The 26,767-nt window shown below is 40.3% G+C and overlaps 1 protein-coding gene across 6 annotated transcripts in view; it reads right to left on the bottom strand.

The window, feature by feature from the left end:
- The window catches only part of adgrb1a (adhesion G protein-coupled receptor B1a), a 196,570-nt gene that overhangs the window by 90,234 nt on the left and 79,569 nt on the right, over positions 1–26,767 (bottom strand). For 4 of the 6 annotated variants that reach the window (XM_088326219.1, XM_088326221.1, XM_088326224.1 and 1 more), the window contains exons 3-6: positions 7,391–7,498; positions 4,736–4,897; positions 1,894–2,076; positions 125–289 (exon numbers count right to left, since the gene is read on the bottom strand). In XM_088326219.1, coding sequence (XP_088182345.1) covers positions 125–289; positions 1,894–2,076; positions 4,736–4,897; positions 7,391–7,498 — 618 coding nt within the window. The remainder of the gene's footprint in view (positions 1–124; positions 290–1,893; positions 2,077–4,735; positions 4,898–7,390; positions 7,499–26,767) is intronic. The other 2 variants (XM_088326220.1, XM_088326223.1) reach the window with 2 other exon arrangements.

Here is a 26,767-nt window from a genome sequence, read left to right as displayed (position 1 = left end):
AGGATATGTGCAAGGTTACATCACTTGAAAAAAATCGGTTTCTTTGATAGACATACAGAGGTCATGTGTGAAAGACATGCAAGGATTTTATGCTCAAGGTATATGGACACGGTTTCTCCTCCACCTGGGCATTCCCCGAGGAAGCAGTCAACAGTCTCCAGCCACTCTCCTCGGCATTCGGATCCTCCATATGAAGGACCGTTGCACTCCCTTATCCGTTGCATGGTGCCATTAGAACAAGAAGCTGAGCAGGAACTCCAACTTGACCACTCATTCCACTCGCCGTCCACTGAGAATTGTCATAAAGGGACATTTGTGAAGGATAGAAATAAAAGCGATGGATTCCTCAGTTCGACTGACAAATGTATGCAAGTTTTATCGGTATCCTTATCTTATTTGACATTGGTCACGTATTCCAAAGAAGAATGTTTTGATGGCTTTATGATGTCACTGTTCCATACCTTTGAATTTATATGTTTTCCCGGTATTTTACGTTTTTTGGGATCAATTCAAATTGTTTACGCTGTAACAATTTTCGTACAAGATTTGTTTTAAGACCGACCACGTCTTGCCTGATTAGGCTCCAATCAGGATCTTCTCGGTCACTGGTAGCACGCGGCAACGTAATCGTAGATTGCTAGTGGAGTTGAAGTCTGTGAACTCCCTCACTGCTAGATTTACTGTAAGTGGGGAAAGATTTAAGAGAGCTGCTGAAATAATTGTTTCTGTTGTTTATCTTGTAAATAAAATCAACTTGCTGAACTGGGCCAAATGTTTTATGTTTTTTTCCCCCACAAAAACAGCAGTGATAAAAACATCCAACTGATCTTTAAGGAACATTATTTTATATTTGTCCGCTAGATTTCGCTGTATTGTGTAGTGCAACCAAAAATGAGTCCAATGAAGACTACAAACTACGAACACTGAAAGTGAGCTAAAAGCACCCCTTTTCTTCCAATATTTGCTAAGCCTTTCAAATAAAGTCAAAAATAAGGGAGGAATATTTTTTAAAGGAATAAAAAATAGGGAAGAAGGAATAAGAAAAAGAGGCAAAAAAGGATAACAAGAATAAAAAGAAAGGTAGGGAAGATAAAGCAAAAAGGGAAAATAGAGAAAAAGAAAAAAGGAACGAAATAAAAGAAAGGAATTAAATAGAGAAAAGACAAATACTCTTTTAATCTTTTATTCTCTTTTGATGTTTTCATTTCTCTTTTTTTTCTTGGATTTTACTTTTGTCTTATTCTTTCGTTTCTCTTTTTTGTCAGTTTTTCTTTTCTTTTTTTTCCTTTTTTAAATTTGTTATTTATTTATAATTTTCACAAAAAGTAATAAGGTGAGTTTTGGTCACGTTGAGTCTCCATAGTTTGTCTTTTTTCAATGTGCTTTTAGCACTTGTTTTTAGTTGCCAGCAGAATACAGTGACATCTAGAGGGAAAATAATCCACACTGTCCATTTAACTTTTATAATAAGGTGGGGGCCTCAAACTAGCATCCTGTGGGATACAATTAGCCCGTGGGCCACGAGTTCGAGACCCCTGTTCAACATAGTCCATCTTGCTGTGAGTAAACAGGTGCCGCGTTGTGTTTGTAACGTGTATTATCGTCTAATAAGAGGAATTGCAATCTGTAATAAGGGGAACAATTGGCTGAGGTTGACGGGGGTACTGAACACAAATGAGATTCAAGACAGCTTGCACCAAAATGCAGCAATTTTAACCTAGAATATATAGTAAGTTTGCCTCCTCAATGTTTTACAGGTGACCTTTTACTCATATACCAATAACTTTAAATAACTGTTTTTATGCGTACTAAAAGCGTAGTGAGCCATTGAGACCGCTCCAAGTAGCAATCCTTACAGAGTTCTGATATTAACAGATGCTTTGTTTTTCCTACCTGGACAGACAGCTATATTACAGAATTTGGTCTGTTGCTCTGGACCCTCACAGGGATCGCCTCCAAACTGGGGAGGGGTGCAGGTTCGTGTACGGGCTCTCAAACCTCGGCCACATGTTGACGAACACAAACTCCATGGCGACCATTCATCCCAAGCGCCGGCAACTGCAAATACAAACGTTGCTATGACATACAGCAACACATATTACAATTGTGTCACCTTTGCGTCTCAAAAGTTTGTGATTAAAAATACAGTGGTACCTCTCTATACGAGCGCCTCTAACACATGCGAATCTCGACACAGGAGTTTGTTTTTTTAAACAAAAGTCTCGTTTTGCGAAAGAAAATCCAGTTCACCAGCAATCCCAGATGCTACCACTAGAGACCACTCACCGCCATCAACTCAGTCCAGTTTGCACATGTGCCCCTAAAGTACCAGATTCCGTGCCTTTTAGTAAACCCGTAGAGTACCTGTATTCCGCAGCAAGTTTGTTTTGATCGCATCTCTTAATCGCATTTTATAGCATTTCTTGTTTTTGTTTTTTTCTTACCTTGGCCATTAGTTTTGGAAATAGAAAAGGTAAGGGGTCTTAAAAAAAGGAGAATGATGACAATTGATACGAAGCAAGTAATAATAGAAAAAAACAAGTGCCGTGTTCTTGTGAGTGACTAAGCCAAGGAGAACAATTGAGAAGCAGCAGGTACCGATCAGATAGAATTTACATAGCGCTTCGTTGCAAAAATTTCCGAGGGCAGTTATATGAATTCAGAAGAGAGAAGGACAAACCAGAAGAAGCTAGCGTCTTTAATGGAGATTAAATAGGTGCTGGCTAAATAGTAGGAGTTTGCTGCTTTCATTGAACAAAGTGGCAACTCGTCGTATAATCACTCTCTTTAAGGCCACTCTTTGCACATTTCTGTAACAATTTGAAGGGAAGACAGAGACAAATCTCCTGTTGTTCATAACTGACCTGTTGAAAGTGATAGCATTGAGAGTCCAGCTAAAAGGGCAAAAGAAAGTCTCATCTCATCTCATTAGCTGCACCGCTTGTCCTCAGTAGGGTTGCGGGGGTGCTGAAGCCCATCCCAGCAATCATTGGGTAGTGGGCAGGGGACACCATGAACTGGTTGCCAGCCAATTGCAGGGCACACAGGGACAGACAACTTGCTCGCTCATTCACACCTAGGGGCAATTTGGACCGGCCAATCCACCTGAAATGCATGTCTTTGGAATGTGGGAGGAAACCGGAGTGCCCGGAGGAAACCCACGCAAGCACGGGGAGAACATACAAACTCTGCACAGGTAGTCCGGTAGCTGGATTTGAACCCACACAGGAGGTTCCCGGGACCTTAGAACTGTGCCGCACACGCGCTAACCACTGCGCCGCTGTGCTGCCCGGCAAAAGAAAGTGATGAATGAAAACTGAAACAGGGAGAAAATGAAACTGTCCTGTAAAAAATGTGTGTTTATGATAGTTTAAAGTTACAGTAACTTTAAGTGTACAGTAAGTGCTTACACATCAATAAATATCGTTCGCAGTCACTCCTCGTGCGCACACCTTCGTTTTACGATTTAAATCCGTCAATGCTAAGTGCTCATAATAACATCGGATTTTATTTCCGTAATATCATCTTATTTATCTTATTACTTTATTTCTGTTTTATACTATTTTAATGTGTTTAGTGATCAGAAAGAAAAGGTTTTAAAGGTATTTAGGGTTCACTTTAATTCATTTGGGAGGTCTGGAACAGGCTAATTCGTCATATCACAAAAATTCGCTTGTTACATGAGCAAATGGAGTTCTGAGCACAATGGAGCAAATTAGGCTCGTATGTAGACCCACAACAGTAATTGTATGTAGCTCAAGACCATCAAAGACTATGTCCATATTAAAGCTTTATAGTTTGCTGAGTATACAATTGGATATGCTAATGTAGGGATTTTCCTAGCTTTAATTTTGAAAATCGTTAGGATTTAAACAAATTGTTCTTTACTGCAATCAACAATTTTGCCTCTAGATATTGCTCGTGCTCCACCATAAATCTTTTTTTTTCCTCTGAAGGATGCTAGAATTTCCTACACTTATAAAAATTGAATTACGTTGTTACTTTCAGTTCTTTGAGTTCTGATATGAATTACTAATCCCACGAAAACGGATTAAATGAACCAGGTCGATAATAATAGCAATAACAATTTATTAACACAGAGAATTAATGATAGCGAGAAAAACTGAGGGGAAGGCGCCTGAGGTAGTTACTGTAGTTACTAGCACAAAACGAAAGTTTCCCACTATAATGTCGATTTGGGGAAAGTACCTGGTACAGAAAAAAAAAACAAGAACCAGCAAACATGAGGTTAAATCTGAAATTGTCATCTTACTTGTTGTTATTGATTAGCTCCTCTGTTTCTATGGACCTGGGACGCAATACCAGGTCATGCTTCTATGGGCGTGGTCTTAGATATCTGATACTCGCAGTATCGGGTGACAGTGTTTGAAGTTGCTAAACTTGTTCGAGAGCCAAAGAGGTGAGACATTTGCGTAATGAGAATGCCCCTCCAATTGACATACATTAATTACGTATGGTGAGAACATTTTTTTATCAATACATTGCTTCGGAGGTTTTAATTGCATTCAGAACTTCATGTTATCAGATTTCATTATGATACATGGTGAATTAGTGCGACCGGGAACTGTACAAAAGAGGACACAGTCGTTCCATCTATTCTTAAGTGAGTCATTTGTGCTAGGCTTATTTGCCCTACACTAGAATGAGCACAAACGTGTAAAGAAGAGGGCCTGGCAAGGATCTGACTGGACGTACTGGGAAGGGGGGGACTTACCTGGACAAACAGCAGGGTTGCAAGTTCTCTGCTCTTGCAGTGGCCCACTACATTGGGTACTGTACGAGGACGAGATACAGAAACGAGTGCGACTCTGCAAGCCCTCCCCACATGTAGCCGAACATACACTCCATGCTGACCACTCCTCACCTGAGGTGGAGTCTATTGAGGAGGAAGGGCGGGTAAAGAATGGGAAAATAGAAAAAGGAGGAACAGGAAAAAGGAGAGGGCTGTAACAAATTAGCATGCAGGATCTGGCCTCGGAAGGACTTGCATGAGGGGCTTTTGTTTCCATGCAGCCTTCATATTTATCCTTAGGGATGGATCAGTATAAAATAAATTATTTATTTTTTTAAATGGGTTTGGCACATTCAAGCCTAAAATCTAGCTAGCATTGCCCTAATAAATGGGCCAATACCCTGAGGAAAACACATTATTTTAAAAACTACACACTGGATACAGTGTCTGCTATGATAGTAGAAAAGAGATGAATGTATCAGTAATATTCAAACATGGAAACATAGAATCTCTAAACAAACACAATTTGGGCTGAGAAACACTGATGTGGAGAACGTTCAAATGACTTTGTTAAAGGTTAAAAAGACTTGTTTATCAACAGTTTTGGGAAAAACGCGTTACAAAGGAACATGTTCCTGGAATACAATTATTTTTCTTGATAACAAATACTGTAAAGCCTTATTAATGAAATCCAGTAACCCTACTGTTGTCACTAATTCCTGCATTACTACATGACCGTGCTACTTTATAGATTTTTCAAATTTTTGAGCACTCTTACTTCACTCAAGTTGTTACATAGAGCTTTATCAGAGTCAGCAAACGTGGAAGGGTGTTAGTATTGCCCTACAAATACAACTAAATACAGTTATGCTGAGGCCATCTCAGGCACAGAGCGAGAGCACTGAATTCCTCCTCATGTAGATAGTCTCCCGACTATTTATACTCGCATCAAAACCAAATTTATAACTTTAAAATAAAATACTGGAATTACGGAGTCATTTTATATGCACACATTGGGTTGTGTGTCACAAGTAGCAAATGATAGGCAAGGTGTTGGGAGGGGGTGTCGTTTATACAGGAAAAAAAAAACTAAAATAAAACCAACATAAGCACAGAATTTACAATAAAAGTGTGCTGAATTTTGGTCTTTTTATTTGGGAAATTATTTTTAAAATTCACCTCGCCTGGCGAAATAAAAGTAACCTTTTGGACAGTACCTAGAAATGGAGAAACAGATCTTCGAGTGGTTTAAGTCCAGCTACAAAATGGATATGGAGCGTCTCACCCAAGTGTCTGTTTGTAAACTTTCAAGATTGCCTAAGCCAAGAAATATGAAGACCTCACTGCTTCCCAAGGTTGGTGGACACATTTTCTTCCATTTCTTTTTCATGTGGCTATTTTTTTTAGCAGTTTTAGGGTACGGTAATTTGTATCTAGATAGTTACTTTCAGTGTAAGATGTTATTTTGGTTGTCAATAATCGGGGGGTAACGGAATTGCTAAAAGAAGCAATGATCAACTTTAACTAGCACTACTTTTTAATTCATTTAACAAAACACTGAGATGACTTTTCAGTATGTTTGGACACAATTGCAGGGACAATATTTAATGGCAAGGAAAAGTGTATTAATTCAAGGTACTTTTTTAAAAAAACAATTGGTTCAGGACATGTCAGTGGAAGGCTGCACACACGCTGTCAGGAATTCACATTCTGGATGTTCACGGGAAAAAGAAACCAAGGAAGCGATAGAAGAAGAGATGGAATGTGTTTTTGATTTTACCTTCTACCAGTGCCCCCGCAGGGTTTTGAAAAGAAAAACTGTTAAAGCAAAATTAATCTAAAGGATTTCCCAACAATACTGTATGTTGTTTGTGCCAAAACTAGTCTAAACATGGTAATTTATGTTTATAGACAATGAGTGAAGGAGCCATATGCAGCATTTTTTGAGAAATAAGATGACATCACAAACAGTTGGGCTTCAGCTAAAGACCAATCACGGTTCAAGTGCTGCCTGAAGAAGAGCCGTGATCGGTCATTTGCTAAAGCCTGAGCGTTTGTGATGTGATCTTTACTGGAGAAGAATAAAAACAGCTGGAAGAAAGACCCTTAGCTTAACTGTAAAAGAAATGTTATCCATTTTGTAGGCAACGTACAGGAAACTCTAATTGATGTACACAGTTTATGACAAAAGTCCCAGCAATGAGTTTCAATTACAACCCAACGCGTCTATTTTCCTAAGGCAAAGTGTTTTTGTTTACACGATCACAGGCAGTTATAATTTGGTACACAAAACTGTCACCCTCAACCATACGCGTCTTGCTATCTCATGGCAAAATGATACAATAGCAGAGCGATATCACCGACAGACAAACAAGTTCTGATTTTGACTATTTGGAATTTATCATACTTACGAGCGTAACCCTAAGGGGAAATTGTACTTGTGTTTGCATAATCTCGGTGTTGCACAAAACATAGCACTGCAGGCCTCACACATGCAGGGATTTAACATTCGCAATGGAAAAAAAGAACCATGCACTACTTGGGAAGGGGAGGTCCAGATAACGCCTTGCTCAAGGACAGATCATATGTAGGCAGAAAATTGACTTGCTTGGACCTCTTTTGGAGTAACTCTCTTACCTGTCTGAGGGGTTTGCTGTCCACTCTGGGGTTTATCAACAACGTCGAGTTGCTTACGACTGTCCAATGAGCGAAGTGACTGACTCCGGGGAATGGCCGAGTCTTTACCTGAGAGACATGGTCAGAGATGAAATAGAAGCGATGGTTAGAAATCAGAGCAACTTGATTGAAATATACAAAGTACATGTTGTTCCCTTTCTAACAATACGTAGTTTGTGAAAAAAGACCCATATACAGTAGGAGGTGTGGGTGATACTGGGATTTTTAGTATCGATCCAATCCGAGTAACTATAGCGTAGTATTATGTTTTACTGATATGATGCCCATAATTTGGGCAGTGTGCAGGGGACACCCTGAACTGGTTGCTAACCAGTCCTAGGGCACACAGAGACGGACAACTCACTCGCTCATTTACACCTAGGGACAATTTGAACCGACCAATTAACCTGACGTGCATGTTTTTGGAATGTGGGAGGAAACCAGAGTGCCCGGAGGAAGCCCATGCAAGCACGGGGAGAACATGCAAACTCCACACGGGAAAGTTTAATCCCATGACCACACGCCCTAACCACTGCGCTGCCGTGCTGCTTGAAAATGTCATGATCATTATATAATTGAACCCCTTGCCCTTTAAATTAGGTTACAATTAGAATAAAATCTGAATGTATTCTAAAACATTTTAATTAAAAAAACACAATGCAAACTTTAACATTACAAAGAATCAATGATCATTTAACAAATCAGATTCAGATTACAAAAATAAACAACAAATTTAAAAAAATGTTTCAGAGTAAAATGTCAGAACCCAAACAGATGGTAGACCCAAACGCGTAACGTTTCACACCAAGCTTAATTGCGGAAGCGGAGAAGTCAGGCGCGGTAAAACAAATGCCACAAGCACAACAATTGTTTCACAGCAAAAGACAAGAGAGTCGAACCAAAAAAGCAGCAATGCAACATAAATACATATACTGTATAACAATGTTCACAACATAACTAAATTACAGTATTTGAACTATAAGCCTCACCCAAATACCCCAAATTTGCCAGAGATTAAAGAGTATAGCACATAAGCCATTATACCTTTATAGAGCTGGAAATACAGTAAATAGGTTCGCAAAAATATCTATGAATGAATAGATTAATTTAAATTCTGCAAACAGATACCCTAATATTGTTCCATGAAATACGTTGTTTATCTTCTGTTTTAATCACATGCGCCTTATAGTTTGATGCACCTTCTACACAACAAAAAATTTACACAGGAAGGTAGATTTGAAGGTGCATCTTACAGTAAGGCGCGCCTTGTATTCCAGAAAATATGGTTCCTTTCATTGCACAATATTTTTTAAAATAATTAGTCGAGTAAACAAAGTGTAACTACAATTGAAGCACATTTAAAAGTTATAATGTATATACTGTATAATCTTACGACACACTAACAACTTTATTATAGTGATAGTTTAAATGGAAAGACAGTATCAATCTTTAGCAAAAAAAATCTAAGGTTTGGCAGGTTGTTTCTACCAAAACCCTGCTAAAATTTACCTTCATCCAGTATTCGATTTTGTGTTAAGTCTTTACTATTATCAACACAGTTTATTTTACAAAAAAACGTAGTAAGATTCTAGTAAAGTGGCAGATCTTAATCATATCATTTGGACTACCTAGGACTGAATATATATTTGCCTGATTGCCTGTTCGCACAGCTATTCCTGATGCTCTTCTTGCAATCCTGTACAATATGAATATAGCTAAAATTACGTATTTACTATTGCACAGCCATATATTTTGTTAAAATACATATATTTGCGGAAAACTGTGGGTCGAATGTATCGACATTCCCCTTCTGTATATATGTGTTTAAGAATTATAATAACGTAAATCTAAATCTACTTCTAATTTCATGTTGCAAAAATGATGGACGTACCTAGACTCAAAAACAGACACTTCATTTTTTTTTGCTCTCTCTTCCTTTTTTCCTCTTCCCTCTCTTTTGTCTCTTTCTCTCTCTCTATTGCTTTCTCCTTCTCTTTCTCCCCATCTCTCCTTTTCTTTTTTCTCCTTCTCTCTTTCTATTTTTCTTTGGATTTCTTTCTTTCTCTCTCTTACTATTTCTCTTTTGTTTCTCATGCTCTCTCTCTCTCTATCTTTCTCCCTTTCTTTGTCCCACCCTCTCTACATTTCTCTCCCTCTCTTTCTCTTATTTCATTCTTTCCTTTCTTTTTCTCTTTAATCAACGAGTCCGTCCCCCGAGAGAATGTTTGTTCTATCGTGTGGCCCCCGAGTTAAAATGATTTTGACACCACTGCCATACAGCCACAAGCGGGGCGCTCGATACCAGTATCGAAGGCTGTTGCAATTATCATTACCTTAAGATACAGCCTGGTATCGTTTCGATACAGAATACCTACCCACGCTTAAAAAATATACACACAATTACATTTGATTGGACTTTTTTTTCCATTGCCAAATTTTCTAGCATTATAAAGTATGTTTTAAAAGCGGAAGAAAAACTCAAAGCTATTTTAATAAGAAGATACGATGAACTGGAGTGCGTGATGCAGAAGAACGACCTTCATTTGCTCTTTTAAATTACTATAAGTTTATGGTGAGCAAATATGCCTGATGAATACAAAAGAGGATGAACCTGCAGTTTGCAATAAACGACTGGCGCTCCTTTCATGGACCAGAGTAGGAAATCAAGGAGGTGGCTTCATTTGGGTGATAAGATTTTTTTATCCTCTACAGGTTAATGGGTATGCATTTTCAGAAAATGGCTTCCCGTTTTCTTGTTGAGAACATTCTTTGAAAGTCTTTTTTCACATAATCCTGGAAATGGGAAATGTAAAATTTTTACAAATGTTTGTATTGAAATCTACGCATCACTCTAAACCGTGTCCTTGAAATATAAAACATGAAGTGTGCTCATAGCAGAGGTAGCAGAGAGAACAGAGCATGGTTCCCCTCATAGCAGAGATCTAGCGTACTGCAAAAAAATTCCCAATCTTATCTTTGCAAAGAAAAATATTGCCCTTTTTCGTTATCTTCGGACTGAAGTGGAAATAGGAAATTAATGCAAGATTACTTCTTATTTTTAAAAATAAATACATAAAAAAGAAGTCAGAAGGTAGTAAGAAAAAAATAGGTTCCACCAGCAGATAAGGTTTGCAGGTATTTGTAATATATTTGCTACTTTTCTAGACAAAAAAAGATACTAAATACAAACGCTCCTCTACTTACGACCATTCGACGGTACATACGAACACTCTTTTCAGGATTTTGATAAATATCCGGACACTGCTTAGATTTTGTATTGTGTGCACCTTTTTCGGAGTACAGGACAGTACTGTAGTGCTTCTTTCCGACGGTGTGTGGTGCTGTGAGAGCTCATCCAGCATCCACCCCGAAGAAGAAATCCAGCTTCCTCTACCTAGTAGGTGTGTAAACTTACTATACTTCCAGCGCGGCAAGAACGTTTTTATTGTTTAATATCTCGTGCATCCATTCAATATGGCTGGTGTAGAGTGTAAAGAAGAGTCGAGCCGTTTCTTTTGAAATTAAAGCTGAATAAGGAAGCATAATGTGGTTGAGTCATTTTTTTTCAGCCACTCTCAAACATGGGGGAGGACCTCTTGAAGCTCATCTTCCAAAAGTAAGTTAAACTCAACTTTATTTTTATCGAGCATAATATTTTATGAAATGTTTATTTTTTTTGTACAAAACAATACAGGTTATGTATATACGCCTTAAGCATACTTATGTAAACCTTCAACATACATTTCATACAAAATATAGAACTCAAGAAACTTAAGAACAAATTCAACTTACAAACGATTGTCCGGAAAGTATCTTGTACGTAATTAGGGCAGTGCCTGTAACTTGAAAAACGGGTTAAAATACACTAAAATTCAAAATTACAGCTAACTTACTAACAAAATGAATGATCAGAAAAACTGTATACTGTCATTTTAGGCAACATTTAGAAATAAGAAGACAAATGATGCCATTTGGTCACTTTGAGACTCTTTCGTTGGCACTACACAGTACAGCGACATCTAGTAGTGAAATATGACGCAGTGTCTTTTGAAGACAAGGGTGTCAAACTCATTTTAGCTCGTGGTAGAAAAAAACATTCTCACAAAGGCCGGAATAGTAAGTTGAGGGCATAAAAACTGTACTTTAGATGGAGGGTTGGGGCACTTTTCAGAGGCTCACAATTCAATTATGATTTGAGAATTTTTTTCCCTCTGTATCCTTTCCTTCACCAGGATTAACCTCTTGTAATCTTGTAGTGAAACTGTGTTTTTTTAAAGAAAAACAAAAAATCATTTATTTCATTTCCACTACAGTCTATTTAACTCAAGGAAACTCGTGCAGAATGTAATGTAATGGTGGTCTGTGCAGCCCTTTGAGACTTCCTGTGATTAAAAACTATAAAAGTAGATAAAACTGGCAAGAACTAAAACAATATGAGGACCCAGATGCGTGACGTTTCTCACACAAGCTTTATTTTACGGCAAATAGGGCAGTAATGCACGTTAACCCAAAATGCCAGTGATTCGGCGATCGTTGGGCGGAAGAAGTAAGGCAGCAGTCTGGCGTAGAATCACAGGAAGCCAGAGGCCGAGGAGATCGATATCAAACAGGTCAGAATAGACGGGAACGATACCGGACAGGACACACAAGAAGGAAGCCGGACAGAGTCAAAACCCACGTGTTGCGGGTGCAGAGGTTCGTTGACAGACTGAGAAAGGGTGAGTGAGAGCACTGAACTTAAATAGAAGGGAAGCCTTCTTTCTACTAGCCGCAGCTGGCGCCACACGGGTGGGGCCAATTGGGCACCATGGCAACCGTGACAATAACTTGATTCAACAGACTGGAAAGTGACAAAAATAGCCTACAAACATGAATTTAAATGATTGATTTAACGATTTAAAAGTCTTTCTGCTTTTTATAAAATAACTAACCTGAACAAGGGAACATTGTTAAATTTCATATCTATAAAATACACTGGAAATATAAATCAAAATATTCACAAATCAAAAAAAAAGAAAAACTACACAAGTATTTTAACCGTTTAATATCTGAAATAATACTGAAATAATTTGAAGACAAGAGCACAGAGTGTCATCACAAGAGGGAAAGAAAGTGTCTGGAAGGAACCTGGATGACTATTATTTTAAATCAGGAGTCTCCAACAGGGTGTCCACAGGCACCAGGGTGCCCCCTAAGGGCAGCTGTTGTGCAGGCAGGCCTGTTGTGATAATAGCTCACCAGTGCTGGGTCATTGTGATTTTCTAGTGAATCAATTTTTTAGTGCTTGACGGAGTCTATTTTACTCAGTGCTTCTCAATTATATTCTGCCACGCCGCCCCTCGGAAGAATAAATCCTATTGCGCCCCCTCCCCTAAGAAGTCTCCTCATCCATGTGAATTATTTTTTCATGGGGTCACTCGAGGGCCTCCTCCATTTCGTATCTACACTTCATACTCAATGCTTATAATCTGTGCTATTTCCGCAGCATGGTGATCAAATGTAAACAAAACACTGCCAATGAGAGTGCCACTGCTCCTTAGTGTAGTGGAGGTGCAATTGCACTTGATTCCTTGGAAAGTTAAAATAAATAAAAAGTTCTCCTTGACAGAGCCCTTGCCTCCCCCAGGGGCGCTTGCCTCATTATTTGAGAACCACTGATTTAACTCTACTTCCAATAATTAATCTGGCAATAACATAGTAATAACATGGAAAAAAACACGATGCGTTTTTATTTCGGAAATACATATAAAAGTGGGTGCCCTTTGAGCTAATTAGTAACAAAAAGTAGCTCTCGTCTTGAAAAAGGTTGGTGACCCCTGTTTTAAATGTTGCTGGATTTGCTGTTGGTTATTTTTCAAATCAGTGCTGTGCATGAAACTGGGGGGTGATATTATTAGTTGTGCCCCCCATGCATTTGATATGCCCAATCCCCCTTTGAGACTGATTTGGTAACGGCCCTGCCACCACATTTATGGATTTTTGCCATGATATTTTTTGTATGTACATAAAGATAGAGGCAAAAAGAGGGTGGGGGACTAAAACGACTTTGTGGAGCTTGGAAATGCTTGGAAAGAAAATGCTGACAGAATAGGGGTGGCTAGTTCACATAAAGCTGTATGCTTGAATGGAGGATAAGGCAAGTGCTGACACCAAGAGGACACAAGCAGTCAACTGCATGTTGCAGATAACAGGCAGTGAAAGGAAAAGCAGCAGGGAAGAGAAGAGAAGGCCATGAAGAAAGGCAGGGACGGACAGCTGAAAAAAATAATAGGACAGATAAGACGAGGGGAGGGGAATTGAAGTAGAAGCAGAGAAATATTATTTTTGGAATGTCTTCACCGCATTTGTGAGCGTCCGTATTGATCTTTATGCAATTACAAAAAATGTGTTTAAATATATTTAATTCAAGTGTTCAAAGCGGATTTGAATGGTGTGCTTGTTTGTGATCTTGTAGCTATTGAAACAATGCATGGGTATGCGTGATAGCTTTATAGGCACCCGCACTAGTCTGCTTTTTAATTTGCTTGTGGAATATGAATTAAGTTGCATACAATTAAGATACCGATGTCCACCCCACCCCTGCCCCACAGAATTTAATCCTTGACAAAGAAAGAAAATTTGGTCTCTTGCTATCAAACTGAAAACCTTATGGAAGAACAATCATGCCTTGTGTAAAAAAATAAATGTATATAAAAAAAAAATACGTACAAATATATCCCAAATGAATAAATGCACACATAGCTAAATCATGCAATCTATTTATGTTTTTGGTCATTTATTATCTTTTAATTAATTTGGTATTTATTGTGTTGAGTATTTTATGATTTATTTTGTCATGTATTTTGTTGTGTATTTTGTCACAACAAAATGTCATTTGAAATGAGGAGGCGGCCCAGCTTTTTACCTATGGCTTGATCAATGATGAACGTATCGGTTATACAGTGATTGCGACAAAACATACAACAAAGTACATGACAAAATACACACAAAAAACATCACCAAATACACGGCAAAAGACATGACAAAATAAATGACGAAATAAATACTAAAATAAAGGAACTGCTTGTTAAATGACAAAATGCATTAATATATGAAGTATTTGAATCTATGTATTACACATTGTATGTATGCGTTCTTTTATTTTAATTGCGTGTATGAGTAGGTATATATTTTTTCATATCTTTATTCCTACATATGGCATGATTTGGGCGGCATGGCGGATGAGTGGTTAGCGCGTCCGGGGCACTTTTCTGAGATTATGGGATCAAATCCAGCTACCAACCTCCCTGTGTGTAGTTTGCATGTTCTCCATGTGCTTGTGTGGGTTTCCTCCCACATTCCAAAAACATGCATTTCAGGTTTCTTGGACGGTTGAAATTGTCCCTTGGTGTGAATGAGCGAATGAGTTGTATGTCCCTGTGTTCCCTGCGACTTGCTGGTTACCAGTTCAGGGTTTCACCCCTGCGACCCTACTGGGGATAAGCGTTGGATATAATAGATGGAAGGATGAATGGCATGATTCGTCCTCCTAACACTTTTGGTCACTTCGTATTAAAAAGATTATGAGCATTTTAGACGCTGTATGAAGGCTACCTTGTAAAATGAGTGGCTAGTTCAGTTACTGATGTGTAGAGCAAGACTCATGGGCACAGTTTTTGAAATGGAGAAGCAGCTGTCTGTATTTTTACCGATGACTCCAGAACGAATAGCAAAACTGTTTTTTCTGAGCAAGAAATAGACAGCTGTCGCATTTTAGTAAATAATGAGGTTAGCGAAAAAATAGATATTACAAAATGTAATGGTAAATATTGCTCACACTTTTGTATAAATTGCATTATCAGTGCTTCACCAACCATGAACATCAACAACGTCACTTGATCAGTTAAGTGTAGTCAGGGGAGGCATGTGAGGCTGTGCCTCACCTGTGATGCTAAAAAATAATATGAAAATATACTAGACTGTCTCAGAAAATTAGAATATTGTGATAAAGTTCTTTATTTTCTGTAATGCAATTAAAAAAACAAAAATGTCATACATTCTGGATTCATTACACATCAACTGAACTATTTCAAGCCTTTTATTATTTGAATATTGCTGATTTTGGCTTACAGCTGAAAAAAACTCAAAAATCATATCTCAAAATATTAGAATACTTCCTCAGACCAAGTAAAAAAAATAATTTTATAACAGCAAAACTAAATCAAACATTTGAAAATGTCCGTTGATGCACTCAGTACTTGGTTGGGAATCCTTTTGCACGGATTACTGCATCAATCCGGCGTGGCATGGAGGCAATCAGCCTGTGGCATTGCTGAGGTGTTATTGATGCCCAGGATGCTTCGATAGCGGCCTTCAGCTCATTTGCATTTGTAGGTCTGGTGTCTTTCATCTTCTTCTTAACTATACCCCACAAATTCTCGATGGGGTTCAGGTCAGGGGAATTAGCAGGCCAATCAAGGACAGTGATGCCATGGTCAGTGCACCAGTTACTGGTGGTTTTGGCACTGTGGGCAGGTGCCAGATCATGCTGGAAAATGAAATACTCATCTCCATAGAGCTTTTCAGCAGATGGAAGCATGTAGTGCTCTAAAATCTCTTGGTACACAGTTGCATTTACTCTGGACTTGATGAAACACAGTGGACCAACACCAGCAGCTGACATGGCTCCCCAAACCATTGCTGACTGTGGGAACTTCACACTGGATTTCAAGCAACTTGGATTTTGCTCTTCTCCAGCCTTTCTCCAGACTCTGGCGCCTTGACTTCCAAATGAAATGCAAAACTTGCTTTCGTCTGAAAAGAGGACTTTGGACCACTCTGCAACTGTCCAGTGCTTCTTCTCCATAGCCCAAGTCAGACGCTTCTTCCGTTGTCTTGAGTTCAGAAGTGGCTTGACCATGGGAATACGGCTATTGTAGCCCATTTCCCGGACACGTCTGTGAACTGTGGCTTTTGATACCTGGACTCCAGCTTCAGCCCACTGTCTTTGAAGCTCCCTCAAATTCTGGAAGCGGCTCTTCTTCACAATTTTGTTAAGGCTGCGGTCATCTCTCTTGGTTGTGCAGCGTTTCCGGCCACATTTTTCCCTTCCAACAGACTTTTTGTGGATATGCTTTGAAACTGCACTCTGTGAAAAGCCTGCTCTTTGAGAAATTTCTTTTTGTGTCTTACCCTCCTGATGGAGGGTATCAATGATGGTCCTCTGGACAGCAGTCTTCCCCATACTTGTGATTTAGTTTACTGAACCAAGCTGAGTGTTTTTAAGGCTCAGGAAACCCTCGCAAGGTGTTTCGAGTTAATTAGATGATTCAGGTGATTAGTTGAATAGCCTACTTGTATACTTTTTCATGATATTCTAATATTTTGAGATATGATTTTTGAGTTTTCTTAAGCTGTAAGCCAAATTCAGCAATATTCAAATAATAAAAGGCTTGAAATAGTTCAGTTGATGTGTAATGAATCCAGAATGTATGACATTTTTGTTTTTTTAATTGCATTACAGAAAATAAAGAACCTCATCACAATATTCTAATTTTCTGAGACAGTCCAGTATATTAAATTGTTATATACATTCAGTGTAAGTTATCCCTCATTCAATTTCACAATTTTACGGATATTCTTTTTCAAAGTGGCATACATTTCACATTATTTTATTATTTATTTTAACTATTAATAAAACTGTTATTGTGTAGCTTATTACTTTGTTGTGTATCCAGATGCTTAGTTAGGCATGCAATTCTGTTGCCTCAAGGCAGAGACCTGTGGTCAGACTAAGTATTCTGATTCCCAAAAACCATAGATACCAGCTCAGTAGCCTAGATGGTAGGGCGCCCGCTTTGAGACTGGGAGGTCGCTGGTTCGCGCCTCGGCCGAGTCATACATAAGACTTATAACATTGGTAAAATGGCGGCGCCCTCTGTTGGCTGCGGCTGCATCGGCTCGCTACAACGGGTCAGGTGTATCGACATTTCGTTCTGTGTACATTGTTAAAAAGAATGACAATACAAAGGAAATTATTATTATTATTATTATTATTAGTGATAGTATTAGCAAGCTAACAGCAAGTATAGCCATCCAGTATTTTTTTTGTTTTTGTTGCATGGACTTTTTTTTCATAATGGAGGATTACCGATCTATTGATGCTTTATTTCAAAAGTAGCAGTGCAGAGTGATTTTATGAATCAACACAATAAGACGCTTTTTTTCACTCTGGTTTATATATCCATTTTTGCTTAGTCAATCAAATGATGAATAAGTTGTAAATTCATTTATTTGTTAATCTGACTTTGCCTCACCAGAAAAGAACCTCACCACACGTTATTGCCTGTGGTATAAACTGTAAATTAACTTTGATTGACTTTTTTTTTACTCTGTTCATCGAATCCAAGGTTACAGTGAATTCAAATTTGAGAAACAGTTTAGAAAACTTACTTTACTGGAATCACATGGAAGCATTGTGAGTGTAACTTATAGCAATGTTTCCTAACTTGTGTGAGACCATGTATGGTATTCCACGGGAAATTAGCCCAAATTATAATTACATTGACCGAAAGCGTAGAGTGCAAATGTCCCAATTCTGCCAATCTTTGCCTTTGAAAATGACTCGAATTACATCACTACTGCCCAGAAGACATGAACACAGATGTCGAAAACTCAAAAGTAGCAATATGAACGACACTGCATGGCTCAAATCTTGTGCATAAGTCACTCGGTACTTTCTGCCAACAATTACTGAAAAACACGGGTCGGTTGTCATTCTTGTGGGTTTATTAACCGTTACATATAGGTGGTCTTTGGCACGTCCCCCGTAGAGCTTTTCTGAAAGCCTTTGCAACTTGCCTTCATTTGTTTATACATTAAGCTATTAATCAACTATCTGACACAGACTGATGTAAGAGTTATTTTTCATTTTACTTAAAATATTTAATATTTGATCTTGGCTATGTACATTATAACCGTTCCTGATGATTTAAATGTTTAATTTAAATTGGCACAGTGAATTACATGTTCATATATTTACTACGTAGGGCAGTGTGCTCCAGCTTTTGCGTGAAATAAAGAGTGCCTTAGTTTAAAAAAATAGTTGGAACAAAAATTAACTTGCAGTAAGCAATGACATGGAAACACTGCTGTGTAGTGAAGCTGAACCGACCCTTGGTGCAATTGGCAGGTATCCACAGGCATTGTGGAAAATGTAGTTTTGATTTAAAGAACTTTTGACTCATTTATTTTTTATTTTATGTCGGGCTTTAGAGATGCAATGCTATAGGAACTTCTACGCATCAGCTAGTTAGCCCATCTGTGACAAGCAAAATGGTACGCAACACCATCAGAGGGCACATGAGACCCTACCAAAAACTGTTGTCAACTGTGCGCAGACGGAAACTTGTGGTATGGTCATATCGCGAGATCATCTGGCCTGACCAAGATCCGTGACCTGGGCACAGTCCAAAAGGGCAGTAGGAGAGGAAGACCGAAAAACAACTGGGCCGACAACATTAAGGAATGGACTGGTGCCAACTTTGCCACGACCTAAGAACATACCAGTGACCGTCAACTGCGGAGAAGGCTGTCCAGAGTTGCGTTCTCATTGGTGCCATAACCACCTATGCAGTTAAAGGATTCATGAACCATGAAGTGTAACACTTGATTTTTTTTGTTCAATTTTTTTACACTGGTTGGCTCTATTTACATTGATGAACATATACAGAGTTTATCGTGCATGTAGGTAGGTTTTATTTCTCTGTCATACTAAGCATAAAATTGAATTACATGTCACCTGTCTCAAAGTGACGGTTGAACACTTTGCATGACTGACGAATCAATTCTGATGAAGCATCTGAATTTTATTGGAATAAACCAGCGCTTCAAAACACTTGTGCAGCCACATTATTGCTTATTTTTATTCCCCCTCTTAAAAGGATGCATATATTGTCAATTTAATTGCCTACGGGCACGGCAGTTAAGCTAACCATGTCACAGTTCTGAAGTTGTGGTTTCCAAATCAATTTGACGTCTTTTCATTTTATTCTGTCACATTTTGACACATTCCTTTGGTCCTGTCAACACCTCACAAATGTTCTTATTTTTATTTTAAGCCAGAAAACTAAATAGGAATTGCACTTGTCATTTTTTTCTTGGAGAACTTCAAAACCTCCAAACGAGGGTGTACTGATTGATATCGGTGCCCTATAAGCTTCTTTAGGGGTTTTGGTACTTATGACGGTGGTTGACATCAATACCGGCAGTAGAACTGTAATAAATTAGAATAAATCATAAATTGCCAAACAAGATATTATTTTGCAGAAGGTAAGGGATTTTATATACTAATGGTATTGATTTCTGGTACAGTATTAGGATTGGTTCCTCGTCAAAATGGGTGCATAGGTGTTGGTCTAAATATATAATCACATGTACATTTACCACTGTACTACTATACTTTCTTCTTATTCATACACCTCTTCACATGTGTCAAACAGTGGCCTTGGGGGTAGGGCATCCGCTTCGAGACTGAGAGGTTGCTGGTTCAAGCCTCGGCCGAGTCATACCCAAGACTTACAGCATTGGTACTCATTGCCTCCCTGCTTGGCGCTCTGCATTAGGGGTTGGAATTGGGGGGTTTGGTCACCTAATGACTCCCAACACATCATTTGGGTTGAGCAGGGGGGCTGGGAATCCCCTCCTCTGTATCAATCTACCAGAAAGAGTCAGGAATGTGTTCTTGACTCAAGCCACCTCCCACTAGGGGGATATGGCTCCGGTATATATAATATAGCATCATGTTATGTGGCCTACGAGTGCTTAAGAAGCATAAAAAAAAAATAGTTAAAAGTGCTTTGAATCAAAACTACATTTCCCACAATGCCTGTCGACTATGATACCCGCAATTTGCGCCAAGCGTGAAGCAGTGATTCCATATCAATGCCACCGGTCCCCAAAATGACTACGATTTTATTTTGATATATTTCGTTTATAATATTTTATATATGTGGAGTGACATTTTTTCAATGCAAATGTAAGTTATTTGACATTAAACCAGAGTTACATTTATTTGACGTGCCATTCAATTACATTTTGTTATGAGTAACATCAGGCCCTTTAAGGACAGCCGTTATGCTGATGTGACCCTCGGTGAAAATAACTTTTAGGGGGCCACTGTTTTGTGAAGATGAAGCAGTGACGTGCAGGGAGGTTTGTGTATGGTGAGGCAAAATTAGTTCTTGGTCTATCTATTGCCCTCTACTAAGAGACATGCATGCCTCACTCTGCATCCGCAGGCACTCAGCACAATGCTCCATTACGTACTAATTATATTCACATCACTCTGTGGTATGCAGGGAGCACGACAGCAAAAAGGAAACACATAGAGGGAGTAATCAACACTGCCCAAAAGATCATCGGCTGCATTCTGCCCAGTCTAGAGGACATTGCAATACCGTAATAGAGCAAACAACATTTTAAAGACACTTTCCACCCCAGCCACCACATCTTTTACCTGTTGCCCTCTGGTGGGCGCGACAGGTCTCTCAAAATAAGGACAAACAAGCTCAGAGACAACTTCTTCCCTAAAGCCATCACCACCCAAAACCAACGCACAAAAATGTGAAAACATATCCTGTGACTTTTGGTTTGTTTGTTGGTTTTTATACTACTCAATGAAACTGTGAAATATATTATATTTGATAGCACAAAACTGTGAAAATATATACTACAGCATGAAACTGTGAAAGGGGCAGCACGGCGGCGCTGTGGTTAGCGCGTGTGCGGCACATTTCTAAGGTCATGGGATCAAACCTCCTGCGTGGAGTTTGCATGTTCTCCCCTTGCTTGCATGGGTTTCCTCCGGGCACTCCGGTTTCCTCCCACATTCCAAAAACATGCGTGTCAGGTTAATTGGCCGGTCCAAATTGTCCCTAGGTGTGAATGAGTGAGTGAGTTGTATGGCTCTGTGTGCCCTGCGACTGGCTGGCAACCAGTTCAGGGTGTCCCCTGCCCACTGCCCGGGGATAGGCTCCAGCACCCCCGCGACCCTACTGAGGATAAGCGGTGCGGATAATGGATGGGTGGATGGATGGATGGATGGAAACTGTGAAAATATATACCTTGAGACCTATTTGTTTTTTTTTGCTGCTAAATGTTATTGCCCTTTTTTCATTGCACTATTCTTTATCATTCACGAACATTGCACTAATATACCACTTAGGCCTGTCTCTAAGCACATTGTGAGAAATTATTTTCTGCCTCTTATTCAGATAGTATTTTCATCAATTTTATCCCTTCAAAGTCTTTATTACCTTGTTTTACCCTGGAGTGCCATGTCCAATTTTGTTGAATATACAGTAATGTTTCACAACGTTGATACCAATGACCATTAAGACAATTTAATTCAATTCAAGATTTAGAATCTGTATAATATAATGTGAAGATTCAGTAATTTTGAAAAAAACAAATCCACATTTATTATTGATACAAGAAGGTTCTTTACCGCTGAATAAATGTACAAAATCAATTATCTTCAACTGTATACTGTATTTCCATGATGACCGGTGAGGCCGTGCCTCACCTGCCACCCCTGACTGCACAGCACTGGGTTGAAGTCACGGCAGTTTTGTGTTACACTAAGACAAAAGCAGTAAAAGCAGGTGATTCAGAATGGAGTGTGAGCATATCAAGAATGTTGTAGGTTGAAAGTGGATCTTTTGTTATTTTGTGTGTGTCATGCAGCGAATGCGTGACTGCCTTTGATGAAATCACGAGTGTGAGAGGTCCAAACGACGCGTCATAAGTCGTGTTCTGTCTCTCGACTACTTTCTTTAGACTTTTTTTAGGTCGAGAGAGACACCGAAAATTTAAAGTCGTGTTTTACAGCCCACTGGTGGATCATTTTGCCCATTTTCAAGTATACAGACACTGTCCTATTTACGAACGAGTTGCTTTTGGACAATTTGTAAGTTGAATTTGTTTGTAAGTTGCTTAGATGCTGTATTTTATATTGAATGTAAGTTTAAGGTTTATATAAGTATGTTTAAGGCTTGTATAAGTAACATGTATTGTTTTTAAACTGAAAAATAAATAATATGCAATGAATATAATAATATGCTCTACAACGTTACAAAACAGGCTGAGTAATAAAGCTTAGTACTGGAAAAACAAGGCTACACATAAGGCGTTGACATTCTGTGGTCTGTGAAGCCCTTTGAGATTCCTTGTGATTAGGGGTGTCACAAATAAACATGACTTGACCATAAAGATAAAGATAAAGATAAATAAAGTTAAGTTTAACTTAGTTTTGGAAAATGGGCTTCAAGAGGTCCTTTCTGGCATGTTGTTTTATTAGGATTCCTACTTTAAATAAGGGCTGCAACAATTAGTCGATGTTGAAAATTGAAATAACCGACAATTAAGCTAAATAATACACAGTGTCCCTTTAAGTCTGTGACAATAAAAACGGTGTTGTAAAAGTGTACATTCATCATTTTTGTACTTTGAATTGAAATTGAACCATAAAGACTAAAAAAAATGGCAGTAGGAGGCGCTAATATACACACTGTCTCTTTAAGTCAAAATTCTCTCCTTTTTCCTCTGAAAACCACAATTGAAAAAGCAAAAACTCCTAGTTGAAGTCGTAATCAAATCAGATTTGTTTTTGTTTTGTTATCAAAGTTTTGTCAGAATTCTGAGAAATCAGTCTTTAATCCTGTATAGCATTTTTTACTTCTTATTCTTTATATTGACTAGCCCCAATCCTCTACCTCAGTTATAAAAAACAGAATTAGTTGTCATTTCTATTCGAAATAACACCTTGAACTACTGTAAAACAAATTAAAATGTTAATCGAAATAAGCACCGTAATCTCAAAATGGAATAAATGAATAACCAGAGTATTTTACTCGTTTCAGTACATGTCTTTCGTAATTCAGGACCATTTCACCTTCACGCCGCTTTAACAATGATTGAACTTGCTCAACTCCTAGTTGAATTTTAGAGATAACATCACCTCTAGATGATAACACACACCTATACCATTATGCTACATCATGATTTACGTCTTAACACATTGTTGGCACGTCTGCGGGCACTTTAATAGATCAAGGTTCGAATCCCTTTTGCTTTCCTGTGTGAAGTGTGAAGACTCAAAGTTGCCTGTCGGTGTGTTTGTGATAATGGTTTACGTTTATCCGGCCTGCGATTATCTGGCAGGCGTCCCAGCCTGTCCTGGCCCATAAGTCAACTGGGAGGTGCTCCACCTCGCTTGCCACCCTAATGAAGCTAAGCAGCATTGAATAAAGATGGATTGATAGTCTGGGCACATTTTCACTAGGATGGAGGCCAATTACTGTCAGACAGAAACAAACTCAGGAAGCGCTAATGCCGTATTTTACGGACTATGAGGAGCATCCCAAAAAAAAAACCAAATTGGCCAGAAATGCAAATGTGCGCCTTATGATCCATGTGCGGGCAAAATTGGAAATGCGTTACCATATTTCTGCATTTATGATGAAAACAGGGATCAAACTGGATAGAAAATGGTTAAAGTGGTGAATCCTGGCCGCTAGCCACATGGACGGTTGTTCACATCTCTTAACATCGAATGGATTATGAGGCAAATCGGATTCACGACAGGGAGAGTGCCGGATCCTCTTCATTAGACCAGTGTTTCTCAACTGGTGGGTTGGGACCCAAAAGTAGGTCGCAGACCTCTTTTTAGTGGGTTGCAGGACTTTGCCTTGGCAAAACAATGCTAAGAAAAAACTGAGGGTGAATGACACTCCTTAACTGTAGAGGGCGATAATGCCCTGCAAATGTAAGTTGACAGGTGCCATTCACATCACAGAAAAAAAAGCGGTAAAATCTGTTACCACGTGTTGAGCATGGCGAAATGCAGATAAAGCGGAAATTATGTGAGATATGGATTTTATCATATTGATGACAAAGCTACTGAAGTGAAGCATTATGGACTTCATTAAAAATGCAGCTAATTGAGCATTTAGGAGCCAGTATTATTTGACCTCTACATATCGCTGCACTGTGCCGTGCAACCAAAAAAACCAAGGCTAAGAAGCACATGAAAGAATACAAAAAAAAGTGATCAAAACGCATAATTTTTCTTCTCATTCTTTGCCCAGCCTTTTGCGGAAACAGTAAACCAAGAAAAAAAGAAAATAAATTGGAGAAAAAAGAAAATGAGAAAAAAAGAAATGAAAGGAAGAAAAGGAAAATGAAAGACAAACATAAAAAGGAAAGAAAATTCAAAAAAATGAAAAAAAGAAAAGTAAATCCATCCATCCATCCATCCATTGTCTTCCGCTTATCCGAGGTCGGGTCGCGGGGGCAGCAGCGTTAAAAGGGAAGCCCAGACGTCCCTATCCCCAGCCACCTCCTCCAGCTCATCCGACGGGACACCGAGGCGTTCCCAAGCCAGCCGAGAGACATAGTCTCTCCAACGTGTCCTGGGCCGCCCCCGGGGCCTCCTGCCGGTGGGACATGCCCGGAACACCTCCCGAGGGAGGCGTCCAGGAGGCATCCTTATTAGATGCCTGAGCCATCTCAACTGGCTCCTCTCAACGCGGAGGAGCAGTGGCTCTACACCGAGTTCCTCCCGGATGACTGAGCTTCTCACCCTATCTCTAAGGGAGAACCCAGCCACCCTGCGGAGGAAACTCATTTCAGCCACTTGTATCCGGGATCGAGTTCTTTCGGTCATGACCCAAAGTTCATGACCATAGGTGAGGGTAGGAACGTAGATCGACTGGTAGATCGAGAGCTTTGCCTTTCGGCTCAGCTCCCTCTTCACCACGACAGACCGGTACAGGGTCCGAATGACGGCAGACGCTGCACCGACGCGTCTGTCGATCTCCCGTTCCATCCTACCCTCACTCGTGAACAAGACCCCAAGATACTTGAACTCCTCCACTTGGGGCAAGACCTCCTCCTCGACCCGGAGGGAGCATACCACCCTTTTCCGACTGAGAACCATGGCCTCGGACTTGGAGGTGCTGATCCCCATCCCGGCCGCTTCACACTCGGCTGCGAATCGCTCCAGCGAGAGCTGAAGATCACGGCCTGAGGAAGCCAACAGCACCACGTCATCTGCAAAAAGCAGTGACGCAATGCTGAGGCCCCCAAACCGGACTCCATCCCCGCCAAGGCTGCGCCTAGAAATTCTGTCCATAAAAGTTATGAACAGAATCGGTGACAAAGGGCAGCCCTGGCGGAGCCCAACCCTCACCGGGAACGAATCCGACTTTGTGCCGGCAATGCGGACCAGACTCTGGCACCGGGCATACAGGGACCGCACAGCCCGGATAAGACTGTGCGGTACCCCATACTCCCGAAGCACCCCCCACAGGGCCTCCCGAGGAACACGGTCGAATGCCTTCTCCAAGTCCACAAAACATAGGCAAACTCCCATGCATCCTCAAAGACCCTGAAGAGTGTATAGAGCTGGTCCAGTGTTCCACGGCCAGGACGAAAACCACACTGTTCCTCCTGAATCCGAGATTCGACTTCCTGGCGGACCCTCCTCTCCAGTACCCCTGAATAGACCTTACCAGGGAGGCTGAGAAGTGTGATTCCCCTGTAGTTGGAACACACTCTCCGGTCCCCCTTCTTAAAGACGGGAACCACCACCCCAGTCTGCCAGTCCAGAGGCACTGTCCCCGATGTCCACGCGATGTTGCAGAGGCGCGTCAACCATGACACGCCCACATCATCCAGAGCCTTAATGAAGTCCGGGCGGATCTCATCGACCCCCGGGGCCCTGCCACCGAGGAGTTTTTTGACAACCTCGGTGACTTCAACCCCAGTGATACGAGAGCCCAACCCAGAGTCCTCAGGCTCTGCTTCCCCAGAGGAAGACGTGCCGGTGGCATTGAGGAGGTCTTCGAAGTACTCCGCCCACCGATTCACAACGTCCCGGGTCGAGGTCAGCAGCGCCCCATCGGCACTATACACAGTGTCGATGGCACACCGCTTCCCCCCCTAAGACGTCGGATGGTGGACCAGAATTTCCTCGAAGCCGTTCGGAAGTCGGCTTCCATGGCCTCGCCAAACTCCTCCCATGCCCGAGTTTTTGCCTCGGCAACCGCCAAAGCCGCATTCCGCTTGGCCAGCCGATACCTGCCAGCTGCTTCCAGAGTCCCACAGGCCAGGAAGGCCCGATAAGACTCCTTCTTCAGCTTAACGGCATCCCTCACCGCCGGTGACCACCAACGGGTCTGAGGGTTGCCGCCGCGGCAGGCACCGACTACCTTGCGGCCACAGCTCCGATCAGCCGCCTCGAACAATGGAGGCGCGGAACATGGTCCACTCGGACTCAATGTCCCCCGCCTCCCTCGG

The sequence above is a fragment of the Urocampus carinirostris genome, chromosome 2 (genome assembly GCF_059441175.1).
Source record: "Urocampus carinirostris isolate Australia breed hairy pipefish chromosome 2, RoL_Ucar_1.0, whole genome shotgun sequence".
Taxonomy (NCBI): domain Eukaryota; kingdom Metazoa; phylum Chordata; class Actinopteri; order Syngnathiformes; family Syngnathidae; genus Urocampus; species Urocampus carinirostris.
This window is presented reverse-complemented; position numbering and strand designations above follow the sequence as displayed.